Here is a 14,536-nt window from a genome sequence, read left to right as displayed (position 1 = left end):
ATGAAGAAAGCAGGTGGGTGGCCCTTCCAGAACAGATGACTGAGGAGGACCCATAAAGTGGAAAAGCTCTCAAACTCTGCCCTTGTCACCTTTCGTCCCTTCCTCTCAGGTACATCATATCAAGTGGCTAGAAAAGGTGTGTTGTATATCGAATGAAAGGAGCATTCAGATTTTTCTCCTAGCAATGTGTGGCAGGGAAAGAGAGGGCAGGAACATCCTGTTTGGTTATTTTTCTTGTGAGCCCTTAACCAGGTTTTTGCAGGCAGAGGTGACTCGTCATGCCAATTTTTTACATGGCGGATGCCATCCATTGAAGAGCAAGCCAAGCTCGATGATCAGATTGTTCCAGACTTGGCGTTGTTTGGTCTCAGAGGTCAGCAGGGGGTACAGAGAACATGGTGATTTTCCCGGGGATAGCAGGTAAGGGGGAAGGTCTGACAGCATGAGTCTGCAGCTCCAGCCCAGCAGTGAGCTCAAAGAGTGGTTGAGGTTACGTGTCTCAATGTGTCTGAAGAAATCGACCAGGTCCCAAACAAAACAGCTCTATGTCTCATGTTGGAAACATCAAATTATCCGGGAGTAGGGGATTTGCGGGTGGGCTGTGGGACTAGGTGGGGAGGTCACTTCACATCGCAGGCTTCTTGGCAGGAGGAGGAGAGGGATCGTGACCAAGGGCCCGAATTTAACTTGTGGTTTGGAGTTTTTGCCAAATGACTCCTGTTTCCCTGAGGAGTTCTGGATGTGGGAACAGTTAAACTTTTCCCCACTTCTCAGCCATACCACTGTCAGTCACCTTGGAGTGTTTCATTATTTGGCATAAGGAATTGGTGAGGTGGCCCCCATTACCTCCTTCCTTGACGTCAGTGAGGGAGCTGTTCCCTGTGGCTGTCTTATGTGAAATAATTCAGCATTTGTACTTCAATTAAAACTCACAGGTATATATTATTAAATGGTAGTGACTCATTCCGTGGCTTCTCCTCAGCTGAGTAAGCGCCAAAAAGTGCTATGTGCCCAGTAATGATGGAGACTGCACTAAAGCTAAAATTTCTTGTCAAATAATCTATAATCAGGGCTCTGAAGAAAGCACCTCACATATCCAAGAATATCACTCTGTCTCGTGTCAGTGTTTCCTCAAGAAGAAATTTGTGCTCAAGATTCTCTCTGCTTTGAAGGAAGAGGAAAAAGACACCTGACTAGAACCCTCTTTCCTTTTGTGAGCTTCATGAAGGCAGAAAGCCTCTGGCACATGGTATTTTTTCAAAAGTGGGGCTGATCTCATTGAATTACACAACCTGTATTCAATACAGCTCTGAGGAGAGAAGGGGAAATATGCCTTCACATATCACTCAGCAGGAAGATGAGAGAGGAGCAAAAGTTCAGATTTTATAAAAATCGTAGTTTTCTCTTCACATTATTGTATCATTTTATATTTAATATGCCTGAAAGCATGGCCAAGGGAGCAAACAACCCTGGTATTTTTTTTCTCCGTCCTCTTCAAAAGGCTGTGCTCCTAGCTCACACACACATTCCAAGCTGAGTGATCACAGGCTCCAACCTCCCTTCCCTGCTGTCCATTTCCTCATCTGGAAAGTGGGCCTCAGGATCTGTACCCAGAACAACTCCCCGAGTACTAGCGTGGGAGCATGCTCTGTGTTATAAGCACCCAGCGCAGTAAGAGGGTGAAAGTCAAAGCTTTGTGAAACTGCAGGCTTTTCACCCAACGGTCATCAGACAAGTAGTAGTTTCCCAAGTGCAGCTGAGCTGAAGAGGCCTGGGCTTGAGGTCCTAGAAAGTGGGCCTTTCAGCCGGGGCTGTCTCTAGCACACAGCACTGCTGAGTGAATCAGAAACATGCACCCTTTCTGTATAGACACAGCCCTCTGGGTCCAGAGACTGGGGAGCAAGCACCTTCTTTGGCCAAATCGAAAAGGGCAGCCTTTCCTCTAGCGGCTGCCGCCCTGGGCCAGGACCTCAGTGCCCCCACGCCCCTGGTCGGGCCTTCTCACATAACTCCCCTCAGCAGCCCTGGCTCAGATTGGTCTCAAGTCCTCCGCAGACACTCCCTAACTATCTGGATACAATTATGTATGGTTTGATGGGGAGCAGATTAAAAGGTAAATGCTCTAGTGGATACACGCTGTCCCAGGGGTACAACAGGATGGACAACCTGAAAAACAGGAATCACTGCTCTGTGCAATCAGCACATGGCACAAGATGCGGACCCGCGCCACAGCTCTGGAGGCTGTCACCCACTTTCCGTGGGGCAGAATCTCCACATCTGTGCCCGAGTCCCTGCCTCTGCCGGAGCTCCCACGGCACCCAGGACGCGGGAGTACACGGAGCCAAAGCCTGTTTTCTTTGTTGACGCCTCGTTGCCAGAAAACAGAAATTAGATCTTGCCCGGATTCTCCTATCAGCAAATCTGCGTGCCAGCAAACACTTCTCGGTGAGATGGCAAACAGAGATATACCTTTTCAAAGCTCAGGGAGTTTCAGCCCTAAAATTGGGCTAAAGTTTTAAAAATCACAGAGACACATAGGAAACCCATTCACAAGTCTCAAAATGTTTGCAGAAGTAAATTTGGTTGTATCGGTGCCTATTTCTAAAATCGGCTTTGTTTTTGCCTTTGATTTGCTTTGCGTTGTTATTTATTCTTTCTTTCTTTTTAAATTTTATTTTATTTTATTATGTTATGTTAGTCACCCTACAGTACATCATTAGTTTTTGATGTAGTGTTCCATGGTTCATTGTTTGTGTTGTATTTAAAGCAAGAGGCGGAAGGGCTTTTGGGAGCAATTTAACCTGTTATGTCATTTTCAGATAAGGAAACTGAAGCCCAGAAAGGGAGAGACAGTAGCTCCAGGTCACACAGCAGGGCATACTGGATCCAGCTGGGATTACAACCTAATGCTCCTTCCTTTCTCCCAGCTGAAGGTTGAGTGGAAATCAGATGGAAATCACATAACTCGCTGTGACTCAATTTTTCAGTCTCAAAGGATGAATGTGCTTAACCATCAACCAAGATCATAAATGGCAACCAATAAATGTGATTTTTCAGAGGATGTTTAGATCTGCTGGTTTTCTTAAGAACTACTACCCCTACTAGAGCCCCTCACAGAGGCAAGTAATCTCCCACCGGTTAGCAGGCTTCCCAAGGCTAGAACAACCCCAGCCCCACCCCGAATAATGTCTCTGCAGGGCTTCCTTAGAATTCTGGCCAAGGACCACACGTTCTCTGGACGAACACCTCTGCTAACCATTTCCGTGCCTTCAAAAGCAGTGTTTCCACTTTCCTTGTGGCCCTGAAGCATCTGCCAGCCAAACAAGTCAGAGCCCAGTGCTGTCCCTGGGCTGCCCCGAAGTCACAAAACCATTACCTGAGGATACACCAAACGTTTGGGAGAAGAAAAATAAATGCCAGATGTTAGGATCAGGCTCCCTGTATTAAACAATCAGACCCAAGCACGAATCTGTAAACTGGACAGCAGCCAAGATGAGGGGGGACCAAAATACATGTAGCTGAGGATGGGAATCAGTCCAAAATCCATTTTTCTTACAAAATGCCCCTACCCATCAATGGGCCCCATGCTCAGGCAACGTGTCGGTGATGCTCCGAGTCATGTGGGATTGGAAGATTTTCTTCCAAAGGCACTGGGGTGAAGAGTCTTTCTACTTCAACCCCTTGAACAACCTTTTTTTAAAGACACAAGTCTTCAGGCAGCCCTTTCTGGAGCACTGTGGAGGAGGAATCGAAGCCTCCAGTGTAAATTTGTCCTCAGGTGAAAATCCCAGGGCCAGTAAGTCCATCAAGGCCCTGGCGAGGCTGGGCCCCTCCATCTCCTGCAGCATTCTTCCAAGTGGATCCAGAGACACGCGAGGCAGCGCAGACCCTGCTGGGGGATCCTGGAACTCCAGCTCATGGCCCCCCCACACTGGGAGAGGGTGTTGCTGAAGGGCACGGGGCCAGAAAGACTTCTGAGTCCAAATCACATGCTAACTTTAGAACTGGAGCATGCAAGAGAAGTGTAGTTCCGCCAAGAATGAACTTATTCTTTCTGCTTGAGCTCTCGGATCTGCAGCAAATGACATGCACGCGTGCGTGCGTGACTGTGCACGGAGGGGAAGGGGAGAGACGACCTGATGAGAAACCAAGACGGACAGGCTGAGGGAGGCAAAGCAAGCATCCTCAGGAACGGAAGGGGGATCTGGCGACTTGGATTAACCTGTTATTTTATACCGTGGCTCTGTACAAAAATAAAAGGGTTCTCAAAAGATTAACAATTTAAATAAATATCTGATAGAACTTTTCTTTCCCTCATCTTTATAGCTCATCTTTGGGGTTGATATTCAGTTCACGCTTCCCTTGCTGTTCCTGATCCAGGATGGCAATCACTTCATCGGCCTGTATTCGCTCCTGCAAAACAGGTAATGGATACATTTCTGTTACAGGAATCATGGTCAGCCCCCGCGACAGGTGCTTCCCAAACACTTCCGGGCATCGATCTGTGCAGAGATGGGTGCTAGATCCAGTTCAGGATTGACCCTCATCCCCGTCCCTCCAGTGCTGGCTTCTCCTGACTTCGTTATGTCCTAAGCAATAACTTTCCAAGATTTCTCTCTTGCCTGGAAGTCTTGTGTATTCAACTGATGAACACCCTTTTTTTTTTTAAAGATTTTATTTATTTATTTGAGAGAGAGAATGAGATAAAGAGAGCATGAGAGGGGGGAGGGTCAGAGGGAGAAGCAGACTCCCCGCTGAGCAGGGAGCCCGATGCGGGACTCGATCCCGGGACTCTAGGATCACGACCTGAGCCGAAGGCAGTCGCTTAACCAACTGAGCCACCCACGCGCCCTGAACACCCTTTCTATGCTGTGGTTCAATAGGCATCTCCGACTCAGTGCTCCAATCAGCGTTCCAGCTGGAGTCAGCGTTTTCTCCCCCACACACCTATTCCGGTCCAGCTCGCCAATTCTCTCTCTCAGCAAACACCGCCTCTGCTCACCCATTTGCCCTGAAAGCCCAGCCCATCTGATAAATCACCAAGTCCTGTCTGTTCCACCTCCTGTTTCCACCCCTTTACAGGGCCCATTACTGTTGTCTTAGTTGAGGGCAGATTTCTCAACCGTGGCACTCCTGACCAGAGAATTCTTTGTTGTTGGGGGCGGTCCTGCACCTAGTAGAATTTTTAGCAACAGCCCTGATCTCTGCCCACTCCAGGGACCTGGTAGCACCTCCCTCCAAGTTTTAACAACCAAAAACATCCCTAGACCTTGCCGAACGTGCCCTAGGAAGCAAAATCGCTCCCACTAGAGAACCACAGGTATGGGTTCTCACCATCTCTTAGTTCAACTGCTGCAGCTTCCAAATCATACCCCCACTGCACACCCTACTTGCACACGCTTCTAAGGGGTCCTCTGCATTTCAGTCCCTACCACGTCACTGTCGGGTTCGTGCTCACAACCCTTGCATGGGTTCCTGTTGTTTGAGGTTCCAGGCCCAGTCTCCTTGGTGTGCTTATAAGGAGTTGCCTGATTTAGACCCTTCTCTCTTCTTTGGTTCCCCTTTGCCTTCTCTTTTCACTTCACCTTATACTGTAACTTCCCGACTTACTTCAAGGCCCCGTACTCTCAAAGAAATCCCTAGCCCTAGTCTAGGTTAAAGGTCCTTCTGAATGTTTCCATCATATCCAATGCTTTCCCTTCCCCCTACATCAAACCATCAGCAGGCCCAGTTGATCTACCTCTAAATGGCATCTCCAACCTTCCATGTTCTTTCACCTTCTCTATCACTACTGTAGTCCATGACATGTAGTCTAGATGCAGCTTCCTATCCTGTACGTACTAGAGGTACCATATTGTCTGTCCTATCCTGTAACTTCCCAGAATGGGGGGAGGGGGAGCAGGGGAGGGCGCATGGCTTTCTTTTCCCAGTTAGAATAGAATTGGTGTTTCTTAACTAGTTTGTCGCATCTTACTGAATTTTACCTGGTGTTTTAATTACTTTAGCCCTCACCTTATGTCTCCATTTTGACCTCAAGCTCCTTGAAAACAGGGGTATGTCTTATGTAGTCCACGCCCCCTATTGCTAGTCTCTAGCACAATGCCAAGTGCAGCAAGTTATGGAAAAACTGTTTTATCACTTGAAAACAAGCCCTTCCATTCAAGACTGATCATCGAAAATGATGCCTCCATAAAGACAACCAAAGGGACTAAATATACTAAATAAGAAAGCTAAATTGATGTCATGCAAAGTAAGATGCCTGAGAACTACTTTATGAACATGGGAACGACAACTTTCTGCTTAACAAACTGATGTACAAAACTGATACAAACTTTCAGATCTGACTGCTGCAAGAGACCCTTGCAATCCTGTCTCTCCTGAAAGGGAAGAAGTTCTTGAGCTGGAACTCCACATCCAAGGAACTGAAGCTTCTGTATTTGTGCATCCTTCGGAGTTTACAATGCTAACTATACTTTGCGAACTGATAACCTTTAAAACAATCTAGAACAAGCAGGGAAATCTGCCAGCTCTGTTGACTCCTCCATAGGCTTGCTCAGGGATTCAATCTGAGAAGAGGCGCCTAACTCAGGACTCCCAAAGTTTATTGCACATTCGAATTACCTGGGGAGCTTTTAAAGCTCTCCATACCCAGGTCACACTCCTTATCAATTTAGCCAGAATGTTTGAGGATGGAGACAGATGTCAGTAGTTTGTAAAACTCCCTAGCTTATTACAATGCGGAGCCAAGTCTGGGAATCCCATAGGCTAAGTTTTCTAGTAGTTGCTGAAGAGGTTCTGGTCATTCCCTCCTGTGACCACTAGATGCCACTACTGCCTGGATTCTGGAGAAGTTTCCGAACACTCTGGATTAGGAAGGAGCCATGAGAATTTACTTTGTGTCCCTTTATTTGATGGAAAATATCTTGGAAGAGATGGTTGGGATCCTGAGTAATGAAACGGACTCAGTGTTTGCTGAATTGAACACTAAAGGGAAAAGAGTGTGGTGATGTTCCAAAATTTATCATCTTCCCCATCTGCTCGTTTGCCTAGATTCTCTGGTGCAAGAGAACAGTTTGGGGGCAGGGGAGGGGTTTGCTGGTGTTTTAGAGTGGACAAGCACAAGGAAAGAAAGGAATCACAGCTGAGGGAGGCTGTTCAGTGCTCCTTGAAGTTTTCAGAACTGCGTGCTCTGCCAGCAGCCCCCTCACCTCTGGCCAGGACCAGGAGGACACTCTTGCCCCTTCAGGTGCCTGGCTCCTCGGTGGGGAGCGAGCCTCTATCCTCTATCAGTCAGTCTTCCTTGATGCCCCCTACAAAATGCACACTGCTGTCCTAGATCTATGTCCTTGTCGACCTCTCCAAGCTCCTCATGGTCATGGACTGTGCTTTGTCACCCTTGTACCCCCAGGGCCTACCTAGCAGAGTTGCCCAGGCACAGAGATCTTCCATAAACATCTGCAAAGTACATGAAAGAATGCTTACGGAATGCGGCCTGAAATCTGTGTGAGCTAGATGCAATGGCAAAAAGCATGAGACAGAGGAATGAATTTTAAACAGTTTCTGACTAAACTGGATCCAATCTAGGTATCCAAAGAGAAAACTTGATCGAATGCCATTATAAAGACTAGATTTTCATAGCTCGTCAATACCCGGGGCTGGAGGAGACCGAAGACCCCCAGTTTAGCCCCTGCCGTGAAGTTTCAGTTACAACGTCAGCATCCCGTGCCAAGCTGTTGCCGAGGCTTTGACCGGAGTGAAAATGAACTTGCTACTTCTGAGGCGGACGATGCCACCAAGCAGTGGCGACAATTTGAAAGTCATTCCTTTGTTGAGCTGACATTTTCCTTCCACAGGCTTATACCCATTGGTCTTAACTCCTCCCTCTGCAGCCTCACAGAGAGAGACCATAAGCTCTGGCCAGGGGCATTCAGGAGGATGGGATCCAGGTTAAGAGTCTTCTTCCAATATGATAATAACAATATGTTAATATGCAATGTTTAAGTTAATAATAGCAAATAATAACAAACTTTCAGGTTGACTCACTGTCTCCTACATGTGTCTCATAAATGATTCAGTGCTCTTTTTAATGATTTATTGAGAAAATAAAACAGTCTTCCTGGTGCCCAGTAGAAAGTGGTTCCTCTCTCCTGATGCCACAGTTTGGTAAGAAGCTCAAGACTAACTAGAGACTGCCAGACATCACTTCAATTTCTATTTCCACAAACATTCCCTTATTAGAACCCATCTGATCAAGAGTTGCCTTCCTAGCCCCTCTTCGTTCTCTCAAACTCACACTACACACAGCAGATGTGTTAATTGCTTCATCGTGGATCTGAACAGGAAAATCTATTCTTGCTTAGAAAACACAGCCAGTGTTGGAAACCAGAAAGAAAGGACTCTGTAATAGTTTGATTGATTGATTGATTGATTTTTATGATCTCTAAGATCCCTGAAGGGTTATGGATCAATTCAAGGACTTTTCAGATAAATCAGTTTACAAAGCAGGTCTTTGGAACATCTAATTGGCCTTCTGGGTGGGCCACAGACTCACCAGTTCTCTATAAAGTGGGTCCAAGGTAAACCACAGAGCCACGGCACACCTCTGGCCCTTGGTTACCGCCTTCACTCCATGCGGGTTCTCTCCTCCAGAGGAGAAGCTGACCATACGCCCACACTTTGGTTTGATAGAGGCCTAAGGAAGAACGTGAAAATTAAGACTCTCCTTTCCATATTATGAGCATTTCTACAATCCCTTTCTCTACCCTTCTACGGGATTTTTTAGGTCAAGTTTTGAATCAAAGAATAATGGAATCCTGGGACTGGGGTAGATAGATAGATTGGTTCAATTTCCTCACCCGTAAAACAAAGGTAAGTTCAGAACAATGTGTGATTCAGACATAAAAGTGTTCAGGTAAAATGGCTGGCTCCCGGCCTTGAGCCCTAGCACGGTATCTGGCCTATGGCAGAGGCCCATTTAATATTTGCGGAATGACAAAAACAAATTAAGGAGTGCAGGAGTGCTGGTACATTCTTATTATTGATCTAGGTAGTGGCCCTATGGGTGCACCCTTTCCCATGCCTGAATCGTATGTGTTTGGCTTGCGAGCCTTTCATAACACAGAGATTTTTAAAAACCAAGTCTAATGTTATATGCTACTTTAATTCGCACTACGGTATTCCCGCCCAATGGTCCTCAGTGAATGCTTTAATACCTCCAGTAATGAGAACACTCCCCTCCTTGGGGAGACCTAGTCCGTGGCCTCCAGGCTCTGAAATGATTAACACGGTCCTGCCAACCTTGTGCAGTGCTCAGGTGAAACTGCTCACTAATGCTGAGTAGAAGACAGTAGAGAGAAAAGCAGCACCGCTAGGGAGCCGGCGTGGGAGATCACGTGAGCGGGCTCTCCGAACAGGGGAACTGAAGCAACAGAATGTAAGGGGCCTGGCGTCTGTATTTAAGGAGTGTCTGGTGTCAGTAGAGTTCATTTTTCTTTCTTGAGAAACACAGACACATTACTCATTCCATAGCAGAGCTTAGAAAAGTAAAGTAAAAGAAAAAAAAAAGTGGTACCATTCTACCATTTGATGAGATGAGCTCATTTTATTTTATTTTTTTAAAGATTTTATTTATTTTGAGAGACAGAGAGAGAGAGTGAGCGAGAGAGAGAGCACAAACCAGGGGGAGAGGCAGAGGAAGAAGCCTGTCAGCTCCCCACTGAGCAAGGAGCCGGATGTGGGGCTCTATCCCAGGACCCTGGGATCATGACCTGAGCCCAAGGCAGACGCTTAACCGACTGAGCCACCCAGGTGCCCAGGGCTCATTTTAACTAGTTATCTTCTGCATTGACTTGGATTGATACATGCTCATTAGAAAAACCTTTGGTTTCCTTCACCATAAAAGGGGATGGCTATGTGTTTCCAGCTTCAGGAGCAATATTTGGAAAATTTCCTGAGGTCCTGGATGCTACCTAACACAGGGACCCCTAGACGGTAAGATACACATGGAAGGTCAGAGGGAGATGGAGGAGTCAAGAAGTCTGAAACCTGTCTGTGTGTGTGTATGTGTGTGTGTGTGTGACGAGCAGAGAAAAGCAGTCAGCTTCTGGTTACTCTTCTATTCACAATAATTGAGAAATGATTTGTCTTTGCTGGAGAGAGTTGCTTTACTTCTGCAGCTTTGTCAAGGTGACTTCGGATGCAAATCTAGAGAATTCACTCCTTAAGGGTGCCCTTGGTATCAATCTGATTTCATTTTCCTGGAGAAGGAATCTGTTGTAAGTTTCCACATGGAAACAAAAAAAATAAATGATGCTTGAAACATATGAAGTAGGTAGGAAAGCCTTGGTCTGCTCGCAGCTTTAAGATCCAGTTTCGAGTTTTCTGGGCAGCTCATTCCCAGGTGCTGGTCAGGGCTTACTCAAGCACACGTGGGCACCATTGCTTCTATGTGATTATCAAGTGTCAGCAGTAACATTTTACAATATTAAACACAGGGTGTGGGGACAACTTGATGCTTTATCTCCGATGGAACTGGATGAATTCAAAGTATTTTTACACATGAAGAACTTGGGAAAGTTTAGGAGAAGAAGCTATCAGCTACCTCAAGCATTTGGAATTGATCATAGGTATGTAGGTTCACAGAAGTCTCTGTGACCAGTCTTACCAAATGGAGAGCGTCACCTGTTATATATCAGCCACGGAAAGGAATAAACAAGCTTCATGTATGACATAACTTCTATAGAAAAATATGTCCTGAAGTTTAGATGATTGTAAATATACTTCTGGAGCACAGTTCTATATTGAATTTAATTTTTTGTGAAGCAAATAGAAATTATTTTTTTAAAGATTTTATTTATTTGACAGAAAGAGACATAGCGAGAGAAGGAACATAAGCAGGTTGAGAGGGAGAGGGAGAAGCAGGCTTCCCGCCGAGCAGGGAGCCCGATGCGGGGTTCGATCCCAGGACCCTGGGACCATGACCTGAGCCGAAGGCAGACACTTAAAGACTGAGCCACCCAGGCGCTCCGAATAGAAATTATTAAATTTCACCTCTCTCAAACTTGTACAGTGAAACCCAAATCCCAAAATACTCATGTTTCACAAATATGCTGCTGTTGAACATTATGTATCTTCCAAGTATGATAAAAAAAATTCCTTTTGCTTTCCATCTAAGTGATGATTCAAAGTCAGAGAAGCCTTTGTGCTCTACTCGTCTTGAATGAATGCAAATCTTTAGCCACCATTCAGTTAATCGTGTAATTCCCAGATTTTTCCAAAGTAAAGAACTTAGAGGACTTTTTTCCTTGTGTAGCCCCAAGTTGGGCCACTTCTCTGCTTCATTTGTCCCTTATGTCAAAGAAAGGAAAGCTGAAAAGTAAAATTATCCATTTCTCTTTGTATCAGTCCCAACTGATTACCTAAGAATTTTAATTATTTACAAAATCCTCTAAAAACTCCACCATATGTATTAATATGAAGTAGAGCTAACTTGGGAAAATGAATCTATCAACTTGGAGCTTTTCAATCAAAACACTGTTTAAATCGGTTTTTCTATTACTTTTTTAGGGGTGGTGGTGAGGGTTAGATTCAGTACGTTTTAAAATAGTTACACCTTTCTCTTAAAAGTACAGCTATATGAAAGCAGTATTATCTGCTTTCACATCTTTAAACAGTAGAATTACAGTTAACTTGCATTCAACAATTAATGAATTACTGATTCTTACATGGTATTCCAGGCATCACTTGCTTTCAAACATTAAGCATTTCCAAATATGGCCACTAGATGGAGTAGAAGCAAAGAAATCTTTCCAACCACCTGTCTGATTTTCTTTCCAAGTGTGTGAGCTGGAAGCATTTTAAAATCTGTTCTAGTGTTAGCAGAGCTCAGAGCTTTCTGCACAGAGACTTAAAAAAAAAAAAATGATAATTTTGTGTCGGGATTAGAAGCAACCCGGATCATCAATCTTGGTTTAGTTTTCCAGATAATGAATCTGTTGATACTTAAGCTTTTACAACAAAGCGTGAGGCATCATAACCTTTTAGATACACATTATTGCATAAAATGGTATGAAATATTTTTTCTTAATTATTCTAATGTTTCTGGACAATTTTAACCTGAATCTCCATAGGGTTCCCTTTTAAATCCAGTAGTACAGAATTTTTTATATCATCTGCTTATACCCCACCAGTATGCCATAAATGATACATGGGTGTCTCCTACAAAATAGGAGAGGGAAAGCATAATACTCAGAAAAAGTAGTGAAAAGAGTATGTATAAGACAAAATCCTTGAAGTTTGTCAGATATATGCCTCAACTATTTAGATTTTATATGGAGGAAAGATATATCTCATAATCTATTTACAATTCAATTACATCCTCAATTGGAAAATATATTTTTCTACCATGGTTTATACTCTTTGGCTTAAAGTCCAAAAGATGCTGGCTAAATGGTCTATAACCCAGTGGACTGGTTTTCCAAAGGCAATGGTTTGCCTAGGAAGACGGTAGTTGAAATTAACTGTTGATTTTTACCTACAAAGGTGTGTTTAGAATCTCATCTATAGTGTGTGTGTGTGTGTGTGTGTGTAATGTGTATGTATCAATTTTCATGTATAGGATTACTTGCAGCCATAAGCATATATATCCATACACACATATATAGTAATTTTGATAACTAGGGGTCTAGAGCCCAATACTCAGTATAAGCATGGAGAACACCAGGTTGCTCGAAAACTATCCTATAGAACCCATTTGTCTAGTCCTAGGCATGGATGACTTAGAAATAGGTGTTTTTATGTTTCCCTCAGACTACCTGACAAAGAATCAGAAGACCTAAGTTCTGGTTGCAGGTCTAACACTAACTAGCTATCTAATCATGAGCAGTTGCTTCATATACCTATTCTTTAAATTACCCATCTGTAAAATGGACTGGAAGATTTTATTGATGAGTCCATCTCTGACATTTTAGGATGCATACATTTGCTGGGCCCCTGTGCATCTCTTGAATTCTCAAGCTCAGCTATTAGAAGTCCAATAGTCTGTGAATCCTTGGAAAACAGCAAGCTTGAGATGAAGAAATGCTACAAAAACTTGCCTGTATAGGTTTACTTACGGTCACAGTCTTGGCATCCATCTCAGTGAAAATGAACTCTCCTCCTTCAAAGTCATCATTCATATACAGGAGAGCACTAGAAGAAAAAAAAATAGAAAACCATTTGTACTATTATGTGCTTACAACAGCTTTGTCAGAGAATACCAGAGATGTAATAAACTGACCAGCCTGATTGGTTAAGTTTCCTTTGAACTGGACATTGAAATTACTGACCCTCCTAACCCTAAAAAGATCAGATATAGTTTGGGTCATACCCCTGAAGTATTTATTTGTTTCACTTATGCTAACATTTTAATCATATTTCAAATTTTATCGCACATTTCACTTTTTCCCAAGAAAACCTAATTAATCTATCCCTTTGAACCTGCCCATGCTACTTATCATTCTCTTCTTCCCTCTTATGCTTGTAACTTTTAAAGGATGTTATTTCCTCCCGAAGGAGCTAGAGAGCTCCAAAAGGTGTAGTCTTGCTTTGTGGATAGGGTTGTTCAATAAATGTTTTTTTGTATGGTGCACGCTGCAGTAGTAATAAACCACTATTATATACATGGTGACTTCTCTTTGGGCACTACAATATCACCTAATTTTTCCTCCGAGTTTCCAGTTTCTTGTTTATAAAAGGCAGACATTGGTGAGTGATACTGTAAGATCCCTGTGTGAATTGGGACAGCATATCCTTGGGTTCTCAGACTGAGATACGCAACCCACAAGGGATACACTTCAGTGAAAACCAAATGATCAACAAAGAAAGCTTTACTTTTTATATGAAAACAAAATGGGATTTTGTGGATTCCGATGCAACAGAATGTGCTTGGCTTTTCAAGGTAAAATCTGAGATGATCAAGTCACTTCCTGGTTGTGTCAGCTGCTTCAGGAGGGTATTTGAGAATCTCTGCTTCATCAAGATGAACATGATGACAAGCCAAACATATCAGTTTTCTAGTTTCCATGGGTAGTTGGCAACTGTTGGACAAAAGCTTGGTTGTGAAGGCAGTGCTGGTTGTACCTATAGTCCCGGAACGTGTAAGCAGGAGGCTCCTTCCAGCATTCGTTGGCCTCAGGATCCAACAGGCAGTTGTCGGCATGGATGGGGTGACTGAGGTCAGTTCTTCTATCCTGCTGACCTGCCGGAAAAGGGAACTGGTGAGAATGACAGGACAGCAGGAACCTCCAACAGCAAAGCTGACAACCTGTCTTCTCCCATCGCTGCTGGCCTTTGCAAATTTGAGACACAAGATAGACCCACAGAGATGAACGAACCAACTAAGCAGTCAAGAGACGGGTCCTGCTTTGGTGCAAACTTGATGTAAAACCATGGACAAATCACGCCTGCCTGTTTTGCTATAAAAGTTTCTTGATATGAAGATACATAGTAGAAATTCCATGCATTCCATGGGTTGGACCTCATGTGGGGCAGGCAAATG

At 44.2% G+C, this 14,536-nt stretch overlaps 1 protein-coding gene across 1 annotated transcript in view; it reads right to left on the bottom strand.

Moving 5' to 3' along the window:
- Window positions 1–3,362: 3,362 nt before the first annotated feature.
- P3H2 (prolyl 3-hydroxylase 2) overlaps window positions 3,363–14,536 on the bottom strand; it is a 154,031-nt gene continuing 142,857 nt past the window's right edge. The window contains exons 12-15 of the mRNA XM_044914481.1: window positions 14,119–14,236; window positions 13,113–13,188; window positions 8,552–8,692; window positions 3,363–4,413 (exon numbers count right to left, since the gene is read on the bottom strand). Coding sequence (XP_044770416.1) covers window positions 4,321–4,413; window positions 8,552–8,692; window positions 13,113–13,188; window positions 14,119–14,236 — 428 coding nt within the window. The 3' untranslated portion in view covers window positions 3,363–4,320. The remainder of the gene's footprint in view (window positions 4,414–8,551; window positions 8,693–13,112; window positions 13,189–14,118; window positions 14,237–14,536) is intronic.

This window comes from Neomonachus schauinslandi, chromosome 1 (assembly GCF_002201575.2).
Source record: "Neomonachus schauinslandi chromosome 1, ASM220157v2, whole genome shotgun sequence".
Classification (NCBI taxonomy): domain Eukaryota; kingdom Metazoa; phylum Chordata; class Mammalia; order Carnivora; family Phocidae; genus Neomonachus; species Neomonachus schauinslandi.
The sequence above is the reverse complement of the archived record's forward strand: the minus strand, read 5'-3'. Positions and strand labels throughout refer to the sequence as shown.